The sequence below is a fragment of the Columba livia genome, chromosome 15 (assembly GCF_036013475.1).
Source record: "Columba livia isolate bColLiv1 breed racing homer chromosome 15, bColLiv1.pat.W.v2, whole genome shotgun sequence".
NCBI lineage: Eukaryota > Metazoa > Chordata > Aves > Columbiformes > Columbidae > Columba > Columba livia.
The window spans coordinates 15,194,495-15,215,587 of NC_088616.1; the positions used below are offsets into that span (position 1 = coordinate 15,194,495).

At 43.6% G+C, this 21,093-nt stretch overlaps 1 protein-coding gene across 7 annotated transcripts in view; it reads left to right on the top strand.

The window, feature by feature from the left end:
- MAD1L1 (mitotic arrest deficient 1 like 1) overlaps positions 1-21,093 on the top strand; it is a 349,235-nt gene that overhangs the window by 34,269 nt on the left and 293,873 nt on the right. For all 7 annotated transcript variants that reach the window (XR_010466404.1, XR_010466405.1, XM_065031475.1 and 4 more), the window contains exon 11: positions 4,973-5,059. Coding sequence is in view for 5 of the 7 variants with exons in the window: in XM_065031475.1 (XP_064887547.1) it covers positions 4,973-5,059 (87 nt within the window). In the remaining 2 variants the exon portion in view is untranslated. The remainder of the gene's footprint in view (positions 1-4,972; positions 5,060-21,093) is intronic.

Consider the following 21,093-nt stretch of genomic DNA (forward strand, 5'->3'; position numbering starts at 1 on the left):
AGTCGAAGAGCTTTGGTTAAGAGCAGTTTTGTCCCTCTCGTGCCGTACTGAGCTGCACTGGCCTAATATACCCGTTTAGGGCACAAAAAACTCTTGTTTCCAAATTAGGCTCAAATTCTCTTGTTTGCTTGGGTTTTTATATTTGATTTTTGCTTAAATGTTATTGCAGAAGGAAATGCTCTCTCGGGATGAGGTGGTGGGACAGAGGAAGAACTGTCCAGCTTGTGATTCCTCGTGAGAAAGGAGCTGAAGTTGGTAATTTAATCTGCACCTGCACTTTGGAAGCCGCTTGTCACTCGTTCTTCACGTTATCTTTATAATTACACAGTATATGATTCAGTTTTAATAACACGCTCTTGTGTGTGTTTCATTCACAGGGTTTTGCACGGCTGATGCAAACTAGGTGGTTTTTCTTTGTTGTCGTGGTTCCGTGGGCTCTGTCGTTACACGGGAAGGAATCGGGGGTTTTGCATGGCAAACAGGGACAGTGCGGAAAGATGCAGCTTTTCAGAAGGCGAGTTCTGGGCATATCTACGTAAGGATAGTTTCAAACTTCCCTTCCGTAGCATTGGTGATTCAGGTAGTGTTGTTAAGCTATATTGTCAGGCAGACTTCTTGGCTTTTTAATACTGGTTTTCATATCAAATCCAGTATATCCAGTATAAGCTGGGGAATAACCTCTTAGAGGGCAGTGTAGGGGAAAGGGACCTGGGGGTCCTGGGAACAGCAGGGTGACCATGAGCCAGCACTGGGCCCTTGTGGCCAGGAAGCCAATGGTACCTGGGGTGAGTTAGAAGGGGGTGGTCAGTAGGTCAGAGAGGTTCTCCTGCCCCTCTGCTCTGCCCTGGGGAGACCACACCTGGAATATTGTGTCCAGTTGTGGCCCCTCAGTTCCAGCAGGACAGGGAACTGCTGGAGAGAGTCCAGCGCAGCCACCAAGATGCTGCAGGGAGTGGAGCATCTCCCGTGTGAGGAAAGGCTGAGGGAGCTGGGGCTCTGGAGCTGGACAAGAGGAGACTGAGGGGGGACTCATTCATGGGGATCAATATGGAAAGAGGGAGTGTCAGGAGGATGGAGCCAGGCTCTTCTGGGTGACAACCAGTGACAGGACAAGGGGTAATGTGTACAAACTGGAACACAGGAGGTTCCACTTAAATACGAGAAGAAACTTGTTGGGGGTGAGGGTGGCAGAGCCTGGCCCAGGCTGCCCAGGGAGGTTGTGGAGTCTCCTTCTCTGCAGACATTCCAACCCGCCTGGACACCTTCCTGTGTAACCTCATCTGGGTGTTCCTGCTCCATGGGGGGATTGCACTGGTTGAGCTTGCCAGGGCCCTTCAACCCCAACACTCTGGGATTCTGTGAAATGTTTCATAAGGAGTCTTAGGAAAAATGATACGCAGCGAGCCCATCAGACAAAGGCTCTCGGGTCCAGAACATGTGAAGTGTGTGTTGAGATGCTGACAAACTTCTTGCTGTGGCATCGTTTCCAGGAACACGTGAGATGAGGGGCTGCTCACAGCAATGCGGGCTGGCTGCGGCGCTTTGGGAGTTGACCAATTCTCTTCAGATTGAAAGCTTGACTGATTTAATTTCATTGTGCGTGCTGTGTTCATTCCTCCGCTTGGAACTGTGTAAATTTGGCTTTTGCGAAATTGTGTGTGATCAGGATAGGATGCAGACCTCAGAAACAGGTTTGAAACCCCGCAACAAAGGTATTTGCGGCAAAAGTGCGTGTAAGGGGTGTCTTCATCTCTGCTCACCCAACACGGTTTAGTTTTAAAGTGAACTCTTCTTTAGACAAGGTTAATTTAACACTAATTCACTTGGACTGTGCAATATCTATGCCACTCCACTTAAAAAAAGAAATCTAGTGCCAATAAAACATTCTCCAGCAATAAGTACAAACCTAAAGCTGCCAACTGCTGAAACTGAGGCTGGAAGCTGATTGTTGATTTGAGTTGCCAAACAGATGAGGATGATGGTGTTCCATTGGAAGCCTGTCAGTGGCTATCATTACTAGAAATCTGCGGCTTTTGTAATCCTGTCTCATTTTACTATTGGATTAATTTCAGTTCTCTGTCTCAGTCCTAATACATTATAGCATGCATTTCTGAGAAAATGGGAAAAAATTGAGGCAAATATACTTTTCATTTTAAAAAGTCTGTGCAATTATTTCATTGATGCAGGGACCAAACACTTGTGTTGGCGGCCGGCATTCGACATGGCAAGAGATTCGCCTGATCCCGACTTATCTTTGTGATAAATCTGCTATATTTGCTTGCATTATGAGAGGCTTAGAGCTGCATTTTTCAGAGCCTTGTTGACTTGGCATTTAATTTTACAGAAATCGTCCATGTTGAAATCCATGTGTCTACTTACAGCTTCTTTTTGCCCAACAGACTAAGCACACCCAGACCGTTGCTGTCTGGGGTTTGCTGGTTTTTAGCTTCTTTCGACTCCAGTAGGGGAAAGATGATGAAGTGGAAAGGGAAACCTAATTTGTAGTTCCTTTATCTCTCGATTTTTCTAGTTAGAAGCTACCATGGAAAGGTATCTATGTCCTTAGCTCATAGAGAAAAATCTGAGTCAAAGCTCCGCTTCCTGCAGATAGAAGCTAATGAACCCATGTTGAAATGAAACTGTGACTATTTTATAGGCTTCGCTTGTAGGTTTTTTGCTGTTAATCTTTTTCCCTGCAGACATTGTAGAGCATGCCAAACCAACTGTCTTCCTCTTTCTGGCACATGTTATCGTTTAGTCTTCCATTTATAACCATTAGAAAGAACCTGAGTCCACCAACTTGGAAACCAAAGTTAGTGCAGCGTTAGATTTGAGCTTTTCAGAGCTGAGATCCCAAGAAACCAGAGTTATTTTTCCCTTGCTCTTGGGTTATGTGGAGATGCGGTTTGTATCAGTCTAGGCTGAGTGAGTTCTCCAGTGTTTGCTCCCATGCCCAGCCCTTAGGTGCCTTTAGTAAAGAGACGTGGAACTGTCTAAAATAAGAATCCTGCTCAGCTACCGGAGTTTGAAGTGTGTTATCTAGCGCTGCAGCACATTTGAAAACCCAGGTGCACTTAAAATTAACTTATCTCTGCTACCAGAATTTGAATTTGAGGTGTTTTAATCAAGCCATCTCCAGCTTGGTGTCTGGATTTCTCCTCAGAGCTCCCTTGGCCATCGAGCGCCATGTGTTTGGAGCACAGCGTTTCACCCTGTTCTGACAAATGGCTTGGGTTGCTGCAGTGTGTCGCTGTTGTTGAGGAGGCCACGTCCATCTCTTTTATTATATATCGACTGTTAAGACTTGCATGTAACACAAGTGGTATTAGAGGCTTCCAGATTTTCTGCTGAGGAAGGCTACAGGTGTGCAGTTCTGGAAGGAAGACGCAGGAACCTTTGAAATGGGGTTGCCAGAGTTGAATACTGCCTGTCTGCATCAGCTCACTCTTTCATTTTTACTTGTCTGGAAGTGAAAGATTATTAAAGAGAAAAAGTGATGCCTTTTCTGTATGTGAATAGTTGACTAAAAAGCGGTGTTGTCAGATGAATGACTTTTCTTTAGTCCTAGGCTCAGTCAAAATCCAAATGGTCAAGCTAGAGGCACATCTACTTATTCATTTTTTGGAGTGGCAGCCTTCATTCCAGGGCTGTATTTGAATCATGTGAAATGTGGCCAAGGCTTAATTTCGTCTGCCAGCAACAGTGAAGCCTTGGTTTGCATGTTGGGAGACCTGACAGAATGTGGTTCTACAGGTTTCACTTCTGCAAAATGAGCTTCCCACAGCCCTGTGGAAAAAAACCCTTTCAGGGTTTGGGTCCCTCTTCCCCTTCGGGAGGGACGCGTTTTGCTGCAGCAAAGGGACGTACCCAGTACATGCTGTGATAGCCTTTCCAGCTTCCTTTCCATTCAGAAATGTGATATAGATGCTTCCCTTTTAGGATGGGAAACCCTTTCTGGTGGCGCAAGAGAAAAAAATCTTCTTGTGTTGTTTGTAAGCTGCCTTCATTTAGACTTGAATCTCTTACAGTCACAATTTAAAGGCAGGTCTCCAAAAAGCACAGTTACCTCCTGTGGAGACTGTTGATGTGGTTTCTGGGACTGCCAGGCTAGAGTTATCTTGATCCCACTCCACTAGCTTTAAGAATTTGTCATTGGATTTGATGGAAGAATAAGCTTATTCCTGTCAACTACAGAGCTGTTCCAAGCAGATCTGCATGAATCTTTGATCTCTTTGACAAGAAAAGGTTATCAGTGGTGTCTGAACCGCTAGCTAGAGCTGATGGATTATTCTGTTGGGTTTTTTCCTCGTGGCTCTGGGGTCACTGCTTGTATGAAGGACTCTGAAGTCAGCACCCGGTGGTGGTGTGGGACACTGCTTTGGGTCACCTGTGAGGCAGCTGAACCCCTGCACTCTGAGGTTGTTCAGCAGTGGCCAGAGTTGTTCAGTTGTACCGTCTGCATGTATGTTTATCGCCTCATTTTCTTCCCCTCCTGTTAATGATCCTGTGCTCATGCTCTGTAGTTTGGCAGCAACGAGAGTAACGCCGGGTGTGCTCACCCGTGTGCCGGTGCTGAGCACTGGGGTGGGGAAGAGGCCGTGAGGACCTGTCCTTGTGTATGTCCAATCAAGTGTGTATGTTGAAGTGATCAACCGTCTCTTCATTTGGTGTGAATGTTCATGCAGGCTGCTCGTTTTGAAGAATTAGGTGTTGCTGACTCTGCATCTTTTGGGTGGGTTCAGGGCTTAAAGTGGACAGCGGTGAGATGCTGTGTCTTGGATGGTGATTCCAGCACCCGGCAATGGCTTTAGTAAAACAGGCTTTGATGTGAGCTGGGCAGCACGTAACCTGGCGTTGTTCTAAGGAGCTGCACCAGCTTTAGTCTGGTGAAATTGCTTTGTCTACTGGTTGTGTATTGAACAATTTTAACCAATGATTTGTTAAAAGTTTCTATTTTGTTTTAATTGTGTAGGACACCTGATGATCTCTCGAGGCAAATTGTGGCCCTGCAGCAAAGGGAGCTTGTGCTGAAAGAGCAGAACTCCACCATCACAAACAGGTAAGTGATACCAATAGTGGATGCTGGTTGCAAGACACTGCTGTTAATATATTATAGCTTATAGAAAGAAAACAAGGACTGCAGCCGGAGAGGATGGCTTTTTAGATTTCCCTGCTACTCCATGGAGCCTTCTATGCTACCTCTGTCTTTCCCATGTTGATGAAGAGTTTTTTGCTTATGTAAATCGTTGAAGGAAGAAAAAGATGAAGAGCTGTGGGAGGATGCGATGAAGAGTTTATCCAGCTTTACTTTATGAGCTAAAGCGTTTGCGAGGGGAAATAAGCTGCTTTCTCAGAGCATCTCACCTGGAAAGGGAATGTCCCAGCAAAATGTGCAAAATAGCTGTCTGGGTATGGGAAGGGAGCAAGAGCCCTGAGGGCTGTGATTTCACTGCTTAGAGGACCAGTTTGTGTAGATAGTGATGGAAAAGTGTGTTTGCAGTTTTGATGGCAAAGTACTGCTTGGCTTGAGAGGAGCAATCTGTTTATAGAATGAAATATGTATTTGAAACCAGAGGGTATTTAGGCCTTTGCTCTGGCATGGGAGTGAATATCTAATAGGGGAAATGAACTTGTCTGCCAGAATTTAACTTTCCAGACTGCACTGGTTACACGTGGCATTTCTTAACATGGTTCCATAGCGTGCAAGAAAGCGCTTCTTATTATTGGTGCACAGATTCTTTTCACACTGTTTTATTTTGTCATATTAGGAGCCTGTTGTCTGTCGGTGTTAAAAACAATACCTCTTGGAACTGTTTGCATGACCAAGGTATTAGCTGACTTGTCTAAGCAGCAGAAATGTGGAGAATTTCAACCTTTGGCGTGAACATGTTGGATTTAAAACAGTCAAATTACTGCATAATTGAGCACTGGACAAGCACTCTTGGTTTGTCTTGGGCTGTGTTTGCTCGTGTGTCTCCTGAGCTCCGCAGTGGGTTTGTGGTTCGAGAGAGGATCGTGTTTTGGGCTCCGTGTTACCAGTGATGGGCAGGATTCAAACTGGGTGTTAAAAGCTCCGCGTGTGGTGCTGCTGTTAACACAACAGTTTAGTCAGTTGTACAATCGTTAGCCAACTGTGAATTCCCACGGGTGCAGCCGGCCAAATTGTTCTGTGGTTTTTGCTCAGAAATTTAGAGAGGGAAGAAATTCTCACAGATATAAAAAAGACATTTCATATATTAAAAATAAACCAAGCAAATCTTCAAGCCCACGGTTGATGAAATGATCAAATAAAAGAATGATGAGAATATCTGAGTTATTGATTTTGATTTTTTTTTTTCTGTCAGATAAATGCTTTTCTAAATTTATTAGTGGCCAAGGGGAAGCATCTGGTGGAAAAGCAGCCTTTGGGTAGTGCCTCTTCACGCTGGATGTAGTTGTGCCAATTTAGTTGAAAAATAAAAACATGATTAAGATTACTTTTTGATTTCAAGTGAAATGGGCTGGAAAGCTGCTTAAATTAAGATTCTAACGTTTTCTTGATGCGGTGCTGTGTGTCATTTCCAAAACTGATAATTTCAGCTTGCTTCTGTCACATACCTTATTCTGTCTTAAAATGCAGGCAATAAGATACATTTTTAAAAACCTATCATTACAGATGATTTGAAAGTTCCCAGGAGAAGGTCTCGAGTCTTTGGAAATAAAACCTTGTTAAGGAGGCGAATCTAATTTTCTCTTTTCCCTGAATGGCATCAGATTTAGCTGATGGTTTTGTCTTATTTGTTTCATAATTGTGTTCAGAATGGCCCGTGCATTACAGTAACTTAATATGTGCTCGTGACTCCCTCTAGTGATTGAGCCCAGCACTTATTTAGTTTTCTATTGTTTTTTCAGCTACAAATTCTTTTGCCCTCACTTGAAATACGTTAAGTCTTCAATACGGAGAGTGCTTTGTTTGGTGTGTAGTCACTGGTTGTGTATGAAGCAGAGTGAACTACAGAGTCAGAAGAATTTTTGCCCACCCTAAGAAGCTTTGATTAATTTTCGCCATTAAAATTAATGATTTGGTAGATGCTTAAGAAAACATCATTGTTAGTCTGAATTTATTCTTTGGCAATGAGGTGGAGAATCGCAGATAGTCCTGGCTTACCAGGGTAAATCTGGTTTAGTAGCAGCGGTCTGAGCGTGGCGTTAAAGATGCTGATCTGAGCCTGTTCTCTGAATGGCTGATACTGAGCGTATCAATGTATGTTTTTGGTCATCACTGAGCTTTTAAACAAAGGCAAAGAGTGCCTGGAAGGTTTGGGGTTTTTTATTGCAAGCTGGGTATCCTTTCAGTCTTTATACTGCAGTCGTTTCATTGGTTTTTATTCGCAGGGATGATACCTTTCCCACGTTATTTGGTGACTGTGATAGACACTTGCCAGCTACTGTTTGCCTCCCAATCTAACAAATAGTCCTCAGTTTCTTTCTGATAGGAGATGATGCTTGGTAGTGGAGCGGGATTTAATCGCTAATGTAGCGCATTATGAGCAGGACTTGACTTCAGAAAACAAACCAGGCATGGAAAAAGTGTTGCAAGGGAACAATTTGCTGTGTATGGTCCCATCCGTTTCGGTAAAACTGGAGACAACATCTGACTCAACTGCTTCTCAATGTCCCTTAGTTGATCTAGAACGGAGAGTTATGGTACACAAACACACTGGTAACAACACTTTCCAAATGCATGTGGCTTCACTAAACAGGCTAAATTTACTTTGTCTCATTCTTCTGTTTATTACAGTATATTTTTTAGAGCCGGTGTTTCTGTCGTTGAAAAGGCAGCAGAGGTTATCACACCACAGAAAAGCCACATCATTCCAAATCAGCCTTTGCGCTGGTGTTCCTGCTGCTCTGGCTGGGGATCGGAGGCTCAGTCTGTGTGTGTTCGGTGTACGCTGCGCGATTGCCGTGGCTCAAGCCCTCCCAGCGATCAAAAGAAGATGCGTATCATATTTGCTGTATCACTCACGTGGGATGCTTTTAGACACAGAACCGCAGGACTGAATTTCCTGAACAGTGGGTTTAAATCAATTTCTTTTAACAGTGATTGCTTACGTGTTCGAGTTGTGTAGACTCCCTTGGAGCTTATTTTTGCTGGGGAGAAAAGCCTTCCCACGGTGGTAGAATGGAGAAAGAGGGGCAGGTCGCTCTTGCGCCGAACACAAACAGCAACTCGCTTCTCTTTGCAGCTTCAGGATTGCTGAGTAATGGAGCTGCAAGTGCCATCGGTAGCGTGTGATGGGATCTCACCCCGTTGTGGAGTGTGTTGCTACAAGCTGTGTAAATAAAGTAAATTATACTTTCAGCAGGAACAGTGGGAAATGTCGCGGAGCTCGGTAACTGCAGAATAAAGATAACAATCCAAAGGTTTCAAAGTTCAAAAGAAGATTGCTTAAGGCCGCCTTGATAGCATGGAGTAAGTGTAGCTGTTCTGCTCTTCAGGAGAAGGGAAGGAAGGAAAGGTGTTTCCTTAGAGGGTAAATGAAACCATGCAGCCAGCGTTAATTTAAGAACATATTTCTCCCCAGATTGTGAATGCTATAGATGTGGTATGTTGAAATGTACTTTTTCAAGAAGAGTTGATAGTTGTAGCTTGTACTATCCAGAGCTGGTCAAGTGGTTTGTAAGCTTGTCTTATGGAAAAGTTCTGTAGTAGTTACACTATTTTTTAAGTCAGAAAACTCGACTATTTCTTTTTTTCAGCATTGTGTGAAGTGTCTGGAGAGCCTGCCAAATGCAATTCCGGCAAAGCATTGTAGAATTGAAAACTTAGGGGAAAACTGCCCTTCTCGGCAGTGTTGGCCTCTGAGATGGCTCAGGATGAAGGAATGGTGCTGCTTACAGTTTGATCTTCGCTTTGATTCTGACAGACAGGCAATGAAAATGTCCTTTGTCTTGGTTACTTGCCCCTCCCAAAGCGATAATTTCTTTTCTACTTTTGCTCTTGTTATCTAAGTGTAATATTGACCTTGGACCACTGAGGTGTCTTGGAGGAAGTCAAATCCAAGGCAACACAGAAGTGAAGATGGTGCTGAGCGGGACGAAGGACACAAAGTGAAAAGGAAGAGCAGTAAATCTTTGGTTCTGGTGTTGGGATCCAGGAGCTGATGGTTTATTCTCATCATCGGGTGTCAGAAACCCAGCCATGTGTTTTGACATATTGTTTTGTGTGTGAAAAGGGATACCTAGAATATGTTTGAAAAAACCTTTTCCTTCTCCAAGTGCTCACAGAGTTCTGTGAAGACACATGGTTGTTTACCACCTTTATTTATATAAATCACATAGAGCTGATTTACCCAAACAACCTGCTGTGTGTGTTGTCACTTAAAAATGAGATAAAAAACCGAGACCGTTGAAGGCTGGGAACGCAGATTGCAAAGCGAACAGAAAACGCTTCGGAGCTGGGCAGCAGGGATTTTTTAAAATTAAACAAAAAGATGAATGAATGATGAGAAGCTCAGAACCGTCCATCTCCATAAGTGCTGTGAGCTCAGAAGTGTGTCATAAATCTATTGCCCATCTTCTCTTTTCCTTGGATGTCCCAAGGAGTGTCAGTCACAAATATAAATAGAGCCTGTCAGGCTTCTCCCCCTCATCTTCTGGAAAGTTGGACACAAGTTTAATTACAGTGAAATGTCTTTTATCTGACAGAGAGAGAAGTGCTGGCTTTTTGATAGGCTTTATGAGTTATTTTGTGATCAAAAGAAGCACTTAATGTCTAATATAGGACAAGGTAGGGATTTTTTTTTCTTCTCTTGTTCATCTATATGGCACATTGCACCTTGATTTATATGTGCGGGTGTGCGTGTACCTAATACCAGACAAATGTTTATTCACAGTGCTTCAGGGCAATATTAACTGTTGGCAGGTTCTGCATTCATTTATAGAGGAATATTATGAAGAAATGACTAGTAGGTATTGCTTTTTCTGCTCTCCAAAATGGATCTTTCATGCATTTTTATACCAGATAGTAGTTGATAGTGTCCCATTAAGTGACCAATCTACTCTCTCCAAATAAATATATTCACATAGTAAGCTCCCAGAGCAACGTCTGGTTATTTGTGACTCTCATTTGGTAGATGCGAAGCTTTTCTGTATGTTTTTCTATCCTATAGTTAATCCTTAGCAGAAAAAAGGAAGGCAAAAAACTTCTGCTCCCAATTCAAAATACACGGGATTTTGCCCAGACCTTTGCTTTTGAGACCGGCAGCGAGTGAGGGCTGTTCCGATACCCCAGTCGTATCACCATCCGTAATTCCTGCCGTATCGAGTTCTTCAAAGGCTCGTGGTATTTGATAATACTGTGGCAATGCTGGTATCAGTATCATTTTCATGGTATGAGAAATGGATGTCTGCTCGAGTCAATATTGACCTTTGGAGAGAGAAATCCATGGGAAACCAGGTTTTTGAAGCTCATGGAGCCAGTCTCTTTTTCGGTTTAGGCTTTTCCTATGTATTTTCTTCTAAAGAACAGCCTACGGGGGACAGGCGGAGCTGTAATTGTGTTGTCTTTTCAGCCTGGAGCTCTGTGGAAACTGTGTCATGCAAACCCAGTGAAAATGTTTGTTTCTTACCTCATATTTGACTGTGATTCTTGGAGATCATTGAAGGAGGATCTGTGGAACGCCTCTGGTCAGCACTCTGGTCACTTTTAATGATTCAAAACAAAGGTAGAAACTGTTTAGCTCTGTTCTTAGTGCTCCTCTGGAGACATTGATTCAGCATCGTGTTGGGTGTCCAGGCAGAAAAATGTGTAAAAATAATCAGTTAATTTGATAGGAAGCATAGACTGTACTTGATGGTGTGTTGTACAGCAGACACTCTGTGTTTCAATATGGAGCTGTAATGGAGAGAGAAATCTCCTTGGCATTTCTTCTGAGTGTGGCTCACATCTGCACAATAAATCCCTCGCTTCTATGAGGGTAAAGTTCATAAAAATCCTACATGAAATAGATGTGTGTTGATACTGGTCTAGAGTTCTCCGAAGCTAGAATGAATATTTAGACTTAGTGAAGTAATTTGAAGTAAAAACTTCTTCTCTATATTCATTATTCATATCCTTTCCTTTTTAGTGGAGAGATGCTATGATCAAACTAACGATGTCCATGAGGCCGATGGGCTGAAGGAAGGGTGCCCCACGCCCGTGGTATATTTGCAAAATGAATACAAAGGGAGAAATTACAGTCTCAGCCATGCAGTAGGCAGCAGTACAAAAATATCATGCTTTGAAACTAGCACTATTATGTAGGATCTTGAATGGAGCCTGCCGCCAAGCTTCGTGTAGAGCTCTGGGAACTGGAGTGATCTAGGATTCCCAGCGCTTAGGGATTTGTCTTTCATCGCCTCTGCAGTGTAAGCCTTGAGTTGGAAACAAGGAGAGCCCTTCAGTTTGGTGGTATCTTTAGAATCGGTGTTGAATCGTAAGGATGGTCCCACGGATAAGGTAGAAGAATGTGGCCTGGCAAGTCTGGACTTGATTTGTGGAGGAGCTTTGTGGTTGTTTGGGTTCTGCTGAGTCGCTTGATACAGTGACCTGAGTTTCTCATACATGCCCATCCAGAAGACCACATGAACAAAAACGTCTCTATATATCCTATTGACTCTGCACCTCATTATTTTTAAGGCAAATGAAATACACTAATTCCTATCTGTACCTGTTAAGAATGTTTTTGTTCCCTTCTCTACCAAAAGCACGTGATACAGGTTTGTTTCTTCCCATATAGTATCTTAATATTATAACGCTGGCCATGGCTGTTGAACTGTGCCTGTGAGGTGTTTTACGGTAGATCGTCACCAGTCAAACAAGGTTGTGTAGAACCAGTTTGTCTCTTGATTTGTGAAGCTGGAGCTGCATTGGAGCTTTCAGGGCAAGTTTGGTGGCAGAACGCCGTATGAATTTTCTGTCTCTTTACATTCATGTACTCAAATACCTACCGTAGTTTCCCTAATGCCAAGGGCATTGAAGACTGTGCATTTTTCTGAAGTATTTTAAGGTACTTTTAATATTGTTTGTTTAAAACAGACCGATGCTTTCCCGGTGCTTTGGGGAGAGTGGGGACAGCCAGAACACACTGAGGCATTTCACCAAGGTAAATGTGAGTTCTGTAGGACTTTAACTGCTGGGAAGTGTCACTTCAAACGCTGCATGAAATACCGTTCTGTCTAAAAAATAGATTTTCTTGGCTGGAATATCTCAATCAGTTGATCATATCTGCACATAAACTTTGTTCAGCTCTGTAGCTAATTGCTTGTTTAACAATTTCTCATTTGGATCACATCAACTTTACCGCATGACTTCTTCAGCCTGCTATTATTGGTATTTGCCTTATCTATTTTCATTTTAATATTCTCCGTGCCTGCTTGTACGCACGTGTGAGCGTATAGACCATGGTGCAGTGTAGTAAATGGAGGAGATACTCTAAGGACATAGCTGTTGGTGGGGAGAGGGCATGTTTAGTTCCTAATGTCAGTGTTTTATCCTCCGTACAAAAGACATACGGATTGAGAAGTTCAATAAAAAATAAAAAGTAAGCTGCCTTGTCTTTTTTAGCTGTGTAAGGCAAAAAAACCCCAACTTGTCATAAATTGCAGCCAACCCTCCCCCACCAAAAAGCAGCTTTCTTTTGCTGCTCTGAAAGTTAAATGACTAATGTGCATAATTTATTTGAGCATCTGTGCTAAAAACTTGCATACCAAGTTTTAGTTCAATGTGATCAACAATGGCGAAAATTAGGATTTATCATGGAAATGCTGACGGATGTGAACATGTGTAGGCTAAACCGGTGCCTGACAAACCTTCTTATTGTGCAGTGCTAATGGTGAAACACATTTATTTTTTTGGCTGTAATTGCATTCCCCCCACCCCCCCGTCTGTTTAATTTTCTCCTTTTCAAATCTGTTGCTTTTAGTTGCACTTGATGTTTGGATTCCTGCTTTTTCTGGAGTCTGCATAAAAGCTCCGAAGTTGTCTTGGGATATTTGGAAGCAGAAGGTACCCGGAGGTTCAGGGGGAGCGAGGGCAGGACGAGCGTCCCCAGGTCTGGCTGCTGCTTTGCAGTAACGTGCTGGGAACAGAAGATGGTGCCGGCAGCCTTGGCAGCTCCTCTGCCTTCCCTCCCCTCCTCCTCCACCTTTTCTGTTTGCACAGCCAGGCTGCTGTCACCAGGGTTATACATTCTGGAGCCAATTAGCTAAAAAATGTTACAAGTGAAAGGAAAGGAATGAAAAGCTGTGGAATATCTTGAGGTGAAAGTGCCCATGGTGGAAGCTCTTCCTGCAGATTGCTCCAGTGTGGCTGTTGACCGTGGTTTGGGTGAAGCACCAGATACTTGGGAGGCATCTGGTTTAGGGAGGGGTGGGTGGGTCGGAGGAGTCAGGCACAGGGGAACAAGGCAAGGCCTTCGTAGGAAAATGTGAGGATAAATAGTGGCTGGAGAGCTGCCTGGCAGAAAGGGGTCTGGGGGTGTTGATTGACAACCAGTGCGCGCCCAGGTGGCCAGAAAGGCCAACAGCATCCTGGCTTGTACCAGGGGTGGTGTGGCCAGCGGGACTAGAGGAGTGATTGTGCCACTGTACTCAGTGCTGCTGAGACCCCACCTTGAACAGTGTGCTCGGTTTTGGACCCTCATGATAAGAAGGACATTGAAATACTGGAGAGGGTGCAGAGGAGGTGACGAAGCTGCTGAGGGGCTGGAGCACAAGTGTGATGGAGCGGCTGAGGGAGCTGGGGGTTCAGCTGGAGAACAGGAGCTGAGGGGAGAGCTGATCACTGTCTGAACTGCCTGAAAGGAGCTTGGAGCATGGAGGGGGTTGGTCTCTTCTCCCAAGTAGCAAGTGATAGGATGAGAGGAAATGGCCTCAAGTTGTATCAGGGCAGGTTTAGATTGGATATCAGAAAAAATTCTTCCTGGAAAGGGCTGTCGGGCATTGAACAGGCTGCCCAGGGCAGTGGTGGAGTCACCATCCCTGGAGGGGTTTTATGCCAGGTTCTTTTGGACATGGTTTAGTGCTGGAGTTGGGTTATGGTTGGACTCGATGGTCCTGAGAGTCTCTTCCAACCGAAATTATTCTATTCTGTTCTAGGTCTTCTATTAAACATTGGAAAGATCCTGAGGGTGGGTTTGTGCCTTGACAGCATTTCCTCATTTCTCCACCCTTGTCCTCAAGATTTCTTGTTGAAGCGAATGTATTGAATTTTTTAAAAGGTTTTTTTCCTTAAACTATACAAGAAAAACTGTGGTAGGATCTGACATTGAGGGCGCCCTTTGTGGCTGGATGCGTGGTCATTGGGCTTGGGCATTGTACTCTTTCATAGTTCAGAACAGTGTTCCAGCAAAATGGAATTTCCTTTCTGTCATCTTTTATGTATGGCCTGTTTTTACATATTTTCAATATTTAAAACAATGTTCACATATTCATAAGTTTTAAAATACGTTCTCACTCTTAAGAGATGGAAATCAGTAAAAAACAAAACAAACCCCAAACCACCACAAAAATCCCAATGAAACCCCCACAATGAAACCCCCACAACAAACCCCTCCAGCTTTCCTTCTATTCAAGCAACAAAAATCAAACTCTTTTGAGTGGAGTAACTATTGAAGAGGCTTCCTGTTTCTCAGCCAGAGAAAGCTTTTGAAATATTTATGGAAATAAACCAAAATGTGTCCCTTTCTGGCTGTATGAATAAGGGATTATCAGATCTAGCCCATGGCAGTTTCATACGTGGAGTCCAAAGTGTCTACTATTAATAGTGAGGGTATGTTTTAAGGAAACGCTCTGAGATTTTTGTTTTGTTTCGATGGGACTCTGCTTCCCAAGTAGCACATATCCATGGGTTATCCTAATGAAAACAGTTCCCTCTCTCCTTGCACCTTGCATTGGAGGGAAAATCATCACCAAGGCAATGCATTAATTGACTCTGGCAAACCCAGTGTATAATTTATGTTGATGCATCTTTACTTAAAAGCAAGACGGAAGTCACTTTGCAGCCCTTTCTGTTGTGGCTGAAAGGTGGAGCGGTGCTGTCCCCCAGCTCAAAGAACCTGAATCCTGGGCCACCAAGGGTACAATTGCAGCACAGGTTGTCACACAATTTATTGAGTGAACTGCTCCTCTGGGTCTTATGCCTTGGTTTTCATCCTACAAATGTTACACCGGTGTAAGAATTGGAGCTTCTTGCAGTCAGAGTGCGTTTTGGTGACTCACAGAAGAATCAGCAAAGCAAGGTTTGTAGGGAGAAGTAAAACCTTTTATGAGAGCAGCTGGCGGGATTAGAAGACAGACGTGTTTGGGCACGCAGCCAATGCTCAGATCTGATACAGAAGCAAAAGCCTTCAAGATAAATGCAGGTTGAGAACAATTGCTCTGAGTTCAACTTGATTAATCAATTAAACCATTTGAGAGAGAAGGTGGTGGGCACGTGTGGAATGGGGGGAAGTATTATATCAAACAGAAGAGACCGAAGGGCTGTCGGCAGCTGGGCGAAGAGACTCTGTCTAAATGGTTCTGATACTTGGATAAGACAAACAATTAGAACTTTATCCATATAGGAGGAGCTTGGAAGTGGAAAGACACCGTGTGCCATGATATTGCTGGAGCCATATACCAGTAAATACTCTGATTCACTAGCCCAGCATGGGTATGTCAGGCTTGCGATGAAGGGGCTAGGACTTCAATTTTCTATTAACCAAAAGTATAATTTTCTATGCTGTCAGTAAAGTCCCTTGGCCATGCTGTTTGACCCCCCTCTGCTGGGCCCTCAGCTGCAGCAGCCGGTCTGAACTTGCCTTTGCAAGGGCTGTTGGGCGAGTTTTGCTTCGTTTGTCCACACGTGCTCCGGGATCAAGTGCTTTTCCCGAGGCGCCGTGTTTCTGCTGCTTGCGCCGGTGGGTCCCCTGGGCTGTGCCGATGCTGGGAAGGGCGGCTGTGGTTATCAATAGGCTATTAGTGTTTGTGGCAAAATCTGTTGTCAATTTTGATTAACCATTTGGGTTTAATAGGGCAGCAGAGTGTGGCTTTTTTAAAAATTAAAACCAAAACTGTGTTCTTATTACTAAAAGCGTACCTGTGTTACCTGTATCATCGTGTGTGGAGCAGCGCACAGCCATGGGTGGCAACTCTAACTCACCTGTTTCAGAGTAATGCGATACCTTCTAACAGTGTGTCAGCTTTTCTTTCCTGACAACATCCAAAAAGGAAGAAAACACTAAGAACTGTGATTATAAAAACCAAGCAACAGTAAGATGACCTGGGGCAAAGTGGTGCCTAAAAATACTTGATGTTTTTAGGCTAATTACATTTTGTATTTCCAATGACCTTTTGGAAAAGTTTCATTTGCATGAAGCTTGCCCAGTTTAGAATAGTGCTTTGGATCTCAGGGGTTTGAATCCCCAAAGGAGGAGGTTTTTTAATTAACCATGTCTCCAAATACAAACCTTTCCATTGTAGCAGAGGTAATAACTAGTGCAAGGCTGGCTGTATCCAATGCAGTTCCTTTTGGGGGTTCAAAACCAAACAAATCTTCCTAACTAACAATCTGAATCACCACCCGTGGTGAAAAAGAGAGAAGAATTGGGAGACATCATGAAATCCATGACGCTGTGCTGATTGTTACTGATACAGAAGCCATTCACCTGTTCCCCTACTGGGATTTATAGCGCCGGGCGCTCATTGCAGTGTCAGGAGAGGCTTATGTGGAGGTCAGGTGGTGTGCAGGAAACTTGGGGCCAGCACAAGTCCTGCAGTAGAGACCAAACGCGGCTTGTAAACCGTTCTTCTTAGGAGGCTGATGGTGTGAGTGATGTGCGCCTGCTGTGTATTTACACCTGGCCTAGACCGGATCCTCTCTGAAGTACAGCAAATGTTATCTGCGTTCTGAGCGTGCGAGGATATCTGTATTTCTGCTTATGGTCTATAATGTAGTGTTCTCTAAAGCATTAAAGCTGCTTAATGTAAACAGGATGCGGGAGAAGCTGGATGGAGATGGAGATGAGACACTTGTGTAGGACTGGGCTGCAGAAATATTCAAAACTCAGTGGACCTTTGGCAGCAATTTTGTTTCCAGCTCTGGTTGTGACCCAGGATTTCTGTTTTGATGTTGAGCGAGTCCTTGTGGCAGTGAGAGTTAACAAGGCTTATGATCATATTTACTAAAGCATATCTTTGGTACTGCGTGTGCAGGGCTTGCCCAAAGTGCAGTTCATATCACCTGTAATTCCTAAAGCTTTTACCTGTGCCCCAAGCAGATTTTTCAAATTCTGCTTAATATAAACATGTTATAAAGCAGCTAAATTTTGTTTTGCCTTAATCGGATTTGTATCCCATTCATTAAGTAGTGTCCTATTAAGAAAACAGCGAACCCCCCTGAGGAGACAAAGCTGGTGGTGTCTTGCGGTTCTGGAGCAGGTTGATATGCAGAGAGACCCCATGGGGTGTCCTGGGCGGTTTGTGCGTGGGCTGTGGGAGTGATGGAGGGACAGGAACCGTTGTGGGAACAGCTTTGCTTTGGCACTGCGACAAGACTTTATGACAGTCAGAGTTTTGCTGTGAATTTGCTGGTTTGCCATACGCATTGTAATGGTGTGTATTAAGTGAATGAAAGAGTCACTAAGGTAGGAAGGAATAGAGACCAGTCTAAAAATCGTGTGTTCCTACTCCACTTTGTGCAGATAAGAGGTGCAGTGCGAAGTGAAGCAAGCACATCAATGCTGCCAAAGCAGCCGCAGCCCAGCAAAACCATGTGAGTGTTGAGTAAACCATCAATATTTCAGATCACCACTTTTATAAACAAAGTTTAAAAAGCGAGAATGCAGACCTGAGGAAACAATGCAGAAGAGCGAGTCTGTGTGTGTTGGTGTCCCTGGAGCCCCTGGCAGGCAAGAGAAAAGGTGGTTTGAATTTTAAATTGATTTAAATTCCTTTTGATTTTACAGTCCGTGCCTGTTCTGTGTATATTGTCCCTGGAAAGTGAGCAAAGGATGTTTAAGACTCCCTTATTTTTATGCTTGGCTAACTTGATTGTCCTCCTGTATGTTCTAGCTGTAAATGTTGCAGACTTTAATACATATACATATGGTCTTCATATAGTAGGTCATAAAAAACTAAGGAACGAGAGGTGGTAACCGCTGTGGTGATGTTTATAGTGCAGGGAGATGCTTGCAAGTCACTGGAAGGTTTCAGCTGAAACTCTGGGATCATCTGCTTAGCGAAGACAGTTCAGAAATAAAAAACCTGTCACGGCTGAGAATGAATTTCATTGTGAAGAAATTCCTCCCTTTCCTTTCATCCGAAGAGCCGGTTTACGCTGTGAGGCATCAATCCAAGTGTGAAGGGAGTAGGGAGGCTCGCTTTCTTTTCATAAAAAGGTTCAGCAAGTTATTTTATATATAGCTCTACAGTGTAAATTATATATGTAGCTATTATATGATATAGCTCAGACCCTTCATAGCTGACTGCTCATTTTTAACCAAGAGCTATGAATGGGCTCGTCTATAACTTCTGAGCTACGAGAGGCAGATGCAGATACTGGTGCTGTTCCTGCAAGCTCTGAGACATCACGAAGGATTTTTTGCTTTTGTAAAAATGATGAAAACCATTGTTTGCTTGTTCACACCTTCCTGCCTGGCTTCTGGAAACAAGGAGGGAGCCAGCAAGCCCTGCAGCCCAGGGCTGCGTCACAGATGTGGAGATGAAGAGCAGTTCTAGTTTTCCTATTGTCGCGGGTTAAGATCGCGGGGTGACAATAAAACCCTGGCAGATGTATTGTTAACCCCCTCTCCCCCCACTTCCCCCTTTTTGCCTCTCCTTCTCCCCCCTTTCCACTAAGGAGAGGCGATTGGGAGGAAAAGAAGGACAGAGAGAAGAGAGTTGGAAAAAATTAAAGATGTTTTACTAATGCTACTAATAAGAATAGAGAAAATAATACAAAATATACAAATCCAATCTTGAAAGTCCCAGCAACTGCAGAGCTGGCACCCAAAGTCCTGGACTGGACTCTGCAGCCAATCGGAGCTGGATTCAGTCTCTCACTAGGCCTCAGTTTGCAGGGACGACTAGCTTATGTCGGCCATAAGCAGAAGGGAAAAGGGCAAAGGGACGAGATCCTCGTGATGTCGCACTTTTATATGAAGTATTCATGTGAATGGAATGTTATACACAGTTGGTCAGTTTCTTGGTCTCTTTCTTCTCGTCGCCCCTCTCGCGAGATGTCCATCCGTGCTTATCAATAAGTTTGCATTCCATTGCTAGGTTTACCAAAACATGTGTCTGGTTCTCCAGGAAAATGCAGTTAATATGAAGGCTTTAGCTGACAGGCAAAATTCACTGAAAGAGAAACTTGTTTTTAACAAAACCAGGACACCTATTAATTGCCATTATTCTTCCTGCAACTCATAAATCTTTAAAAAATCTGATTTCCTACATCTGCTTTCAGGTGAACAATTACTCCTCCCGCATTTTAAAGCTAAAATAGCTTGGGAAGCCGGGTAGTTAGTGAAGGATGGTTCCATGGATATATTTGACATTTCTTAACTGCTGAGTATTTGGCTTTTAAACTTCCCTCAGAGAGTGGCAGGACTGGTCTCTCTGATCTCCACGTGGGCCAGAACTTCATTTAATACCTTTTGACATTAAAACCGTTTGAGAACTGGTGCCTGTGGTATTGTCTGTTAGTTCCGATTTCATCACAGCTTAACAGATAGTAAATGTTCCTGTAAAATGTTTGTGGTGGTTTCTGCAAGTGACAACTTCAGTTCCCGTGTCACAAACTTGTATCTCTCAGCAGGCGCTTTATACCGAGCTCTGCAGCCAGCACAAACTGGGACCCTCAGAGGAAACAGGTTGGAAAACCTTTCTTGGAGCCTTTACCCTGTTGGAATAGGGACTGTTTGTTTGCTGCATCTGTTAAAAAAAAAGCAACACCCCAAACCAAACCCCCTTAATCCATCAGAATTATTGAATCTATTTGTTTAAAATGTCACAAGTGGGGAACAGCTTAAAACTTGGTGTCTGAGGCACAGCTACCATGTGAGAATCCTTTGTCCATTGACCTGCAGCCTCAATGTAAAATTTGGTGACTTTACAGGCTGCCAGTAACATCCATGATAAATGCCAGCTTTCTGTTTGTGCACATGGTCCTAGAATCTGGACACAGAACAGCATTAAATACAATTATTTTTATAATTGCTTCATTGCATCCATATATCAAGCTGCACCAGGAGAGGCTGGAAATCAGGAACAATTTCTTCATGGAAAGGGCTGTTGGCATTGAACAGGCTGCCCAGGGCGCTGGTGGAGTCACCATCCCTGGAGGGGTTTAAAAGACATATAGATGGGGTTCTTGGGGAGATGGGTGAGAGGTGGACTTGACACTATCACATTAATGGTTGGACTCAGTGATCTTAAAGGTCTTTTCCACCCAAAGTGATTCCATGATTCCGGGAGCCAACACAGGTTTGTTTTGGGTGTGCAAAACAGGGATCCCATGGCTCATTCAGCTCCGTCTCCATCTAAACAGATATCTGAATAGCTAACCTTTTCCTTCTTTTAAACCTACATTGTTTTTCCACTTCTTGATTTTCACATGAGAAAAAAAGAATAATTAGTCTTGGCTGTATGTGTTCTGGTGTAAATTCTGCATCATGTAGCATTTGGATTCTTGTACCTTTAACTGTTGTTTTAAAGATAATGGGAAGGAAAAGGTGCCCAATTTGCTGATCTTCAAAACCTCTATTTTTTTCTCTTCTAAAAGCACTCAGGTTGTGCCTGCCGTCTTTATGGGAGACGCTGTTTGACCGGAAAAATCAGTAAACTTATCGTGTAACTTATAAATAGGTGAAACTTCAACAATTTTGGGGTTTGCCTGACTGTCCCTATTCTCCAGTGCATGTTAGTTCACAACTGAATAGAGCTGGAAAGAGATCTGTCCTTATTACCAGGGAGCCTTGTGTCTCTTCCAGGTTGACATTCTGCCCAATGGAACAGCTGATGCGGCATCTCAAGAACGCAAAAATAATCAACCCCCCAGCATTTAAAGTCAACAAATCTTCTTTCTATTTG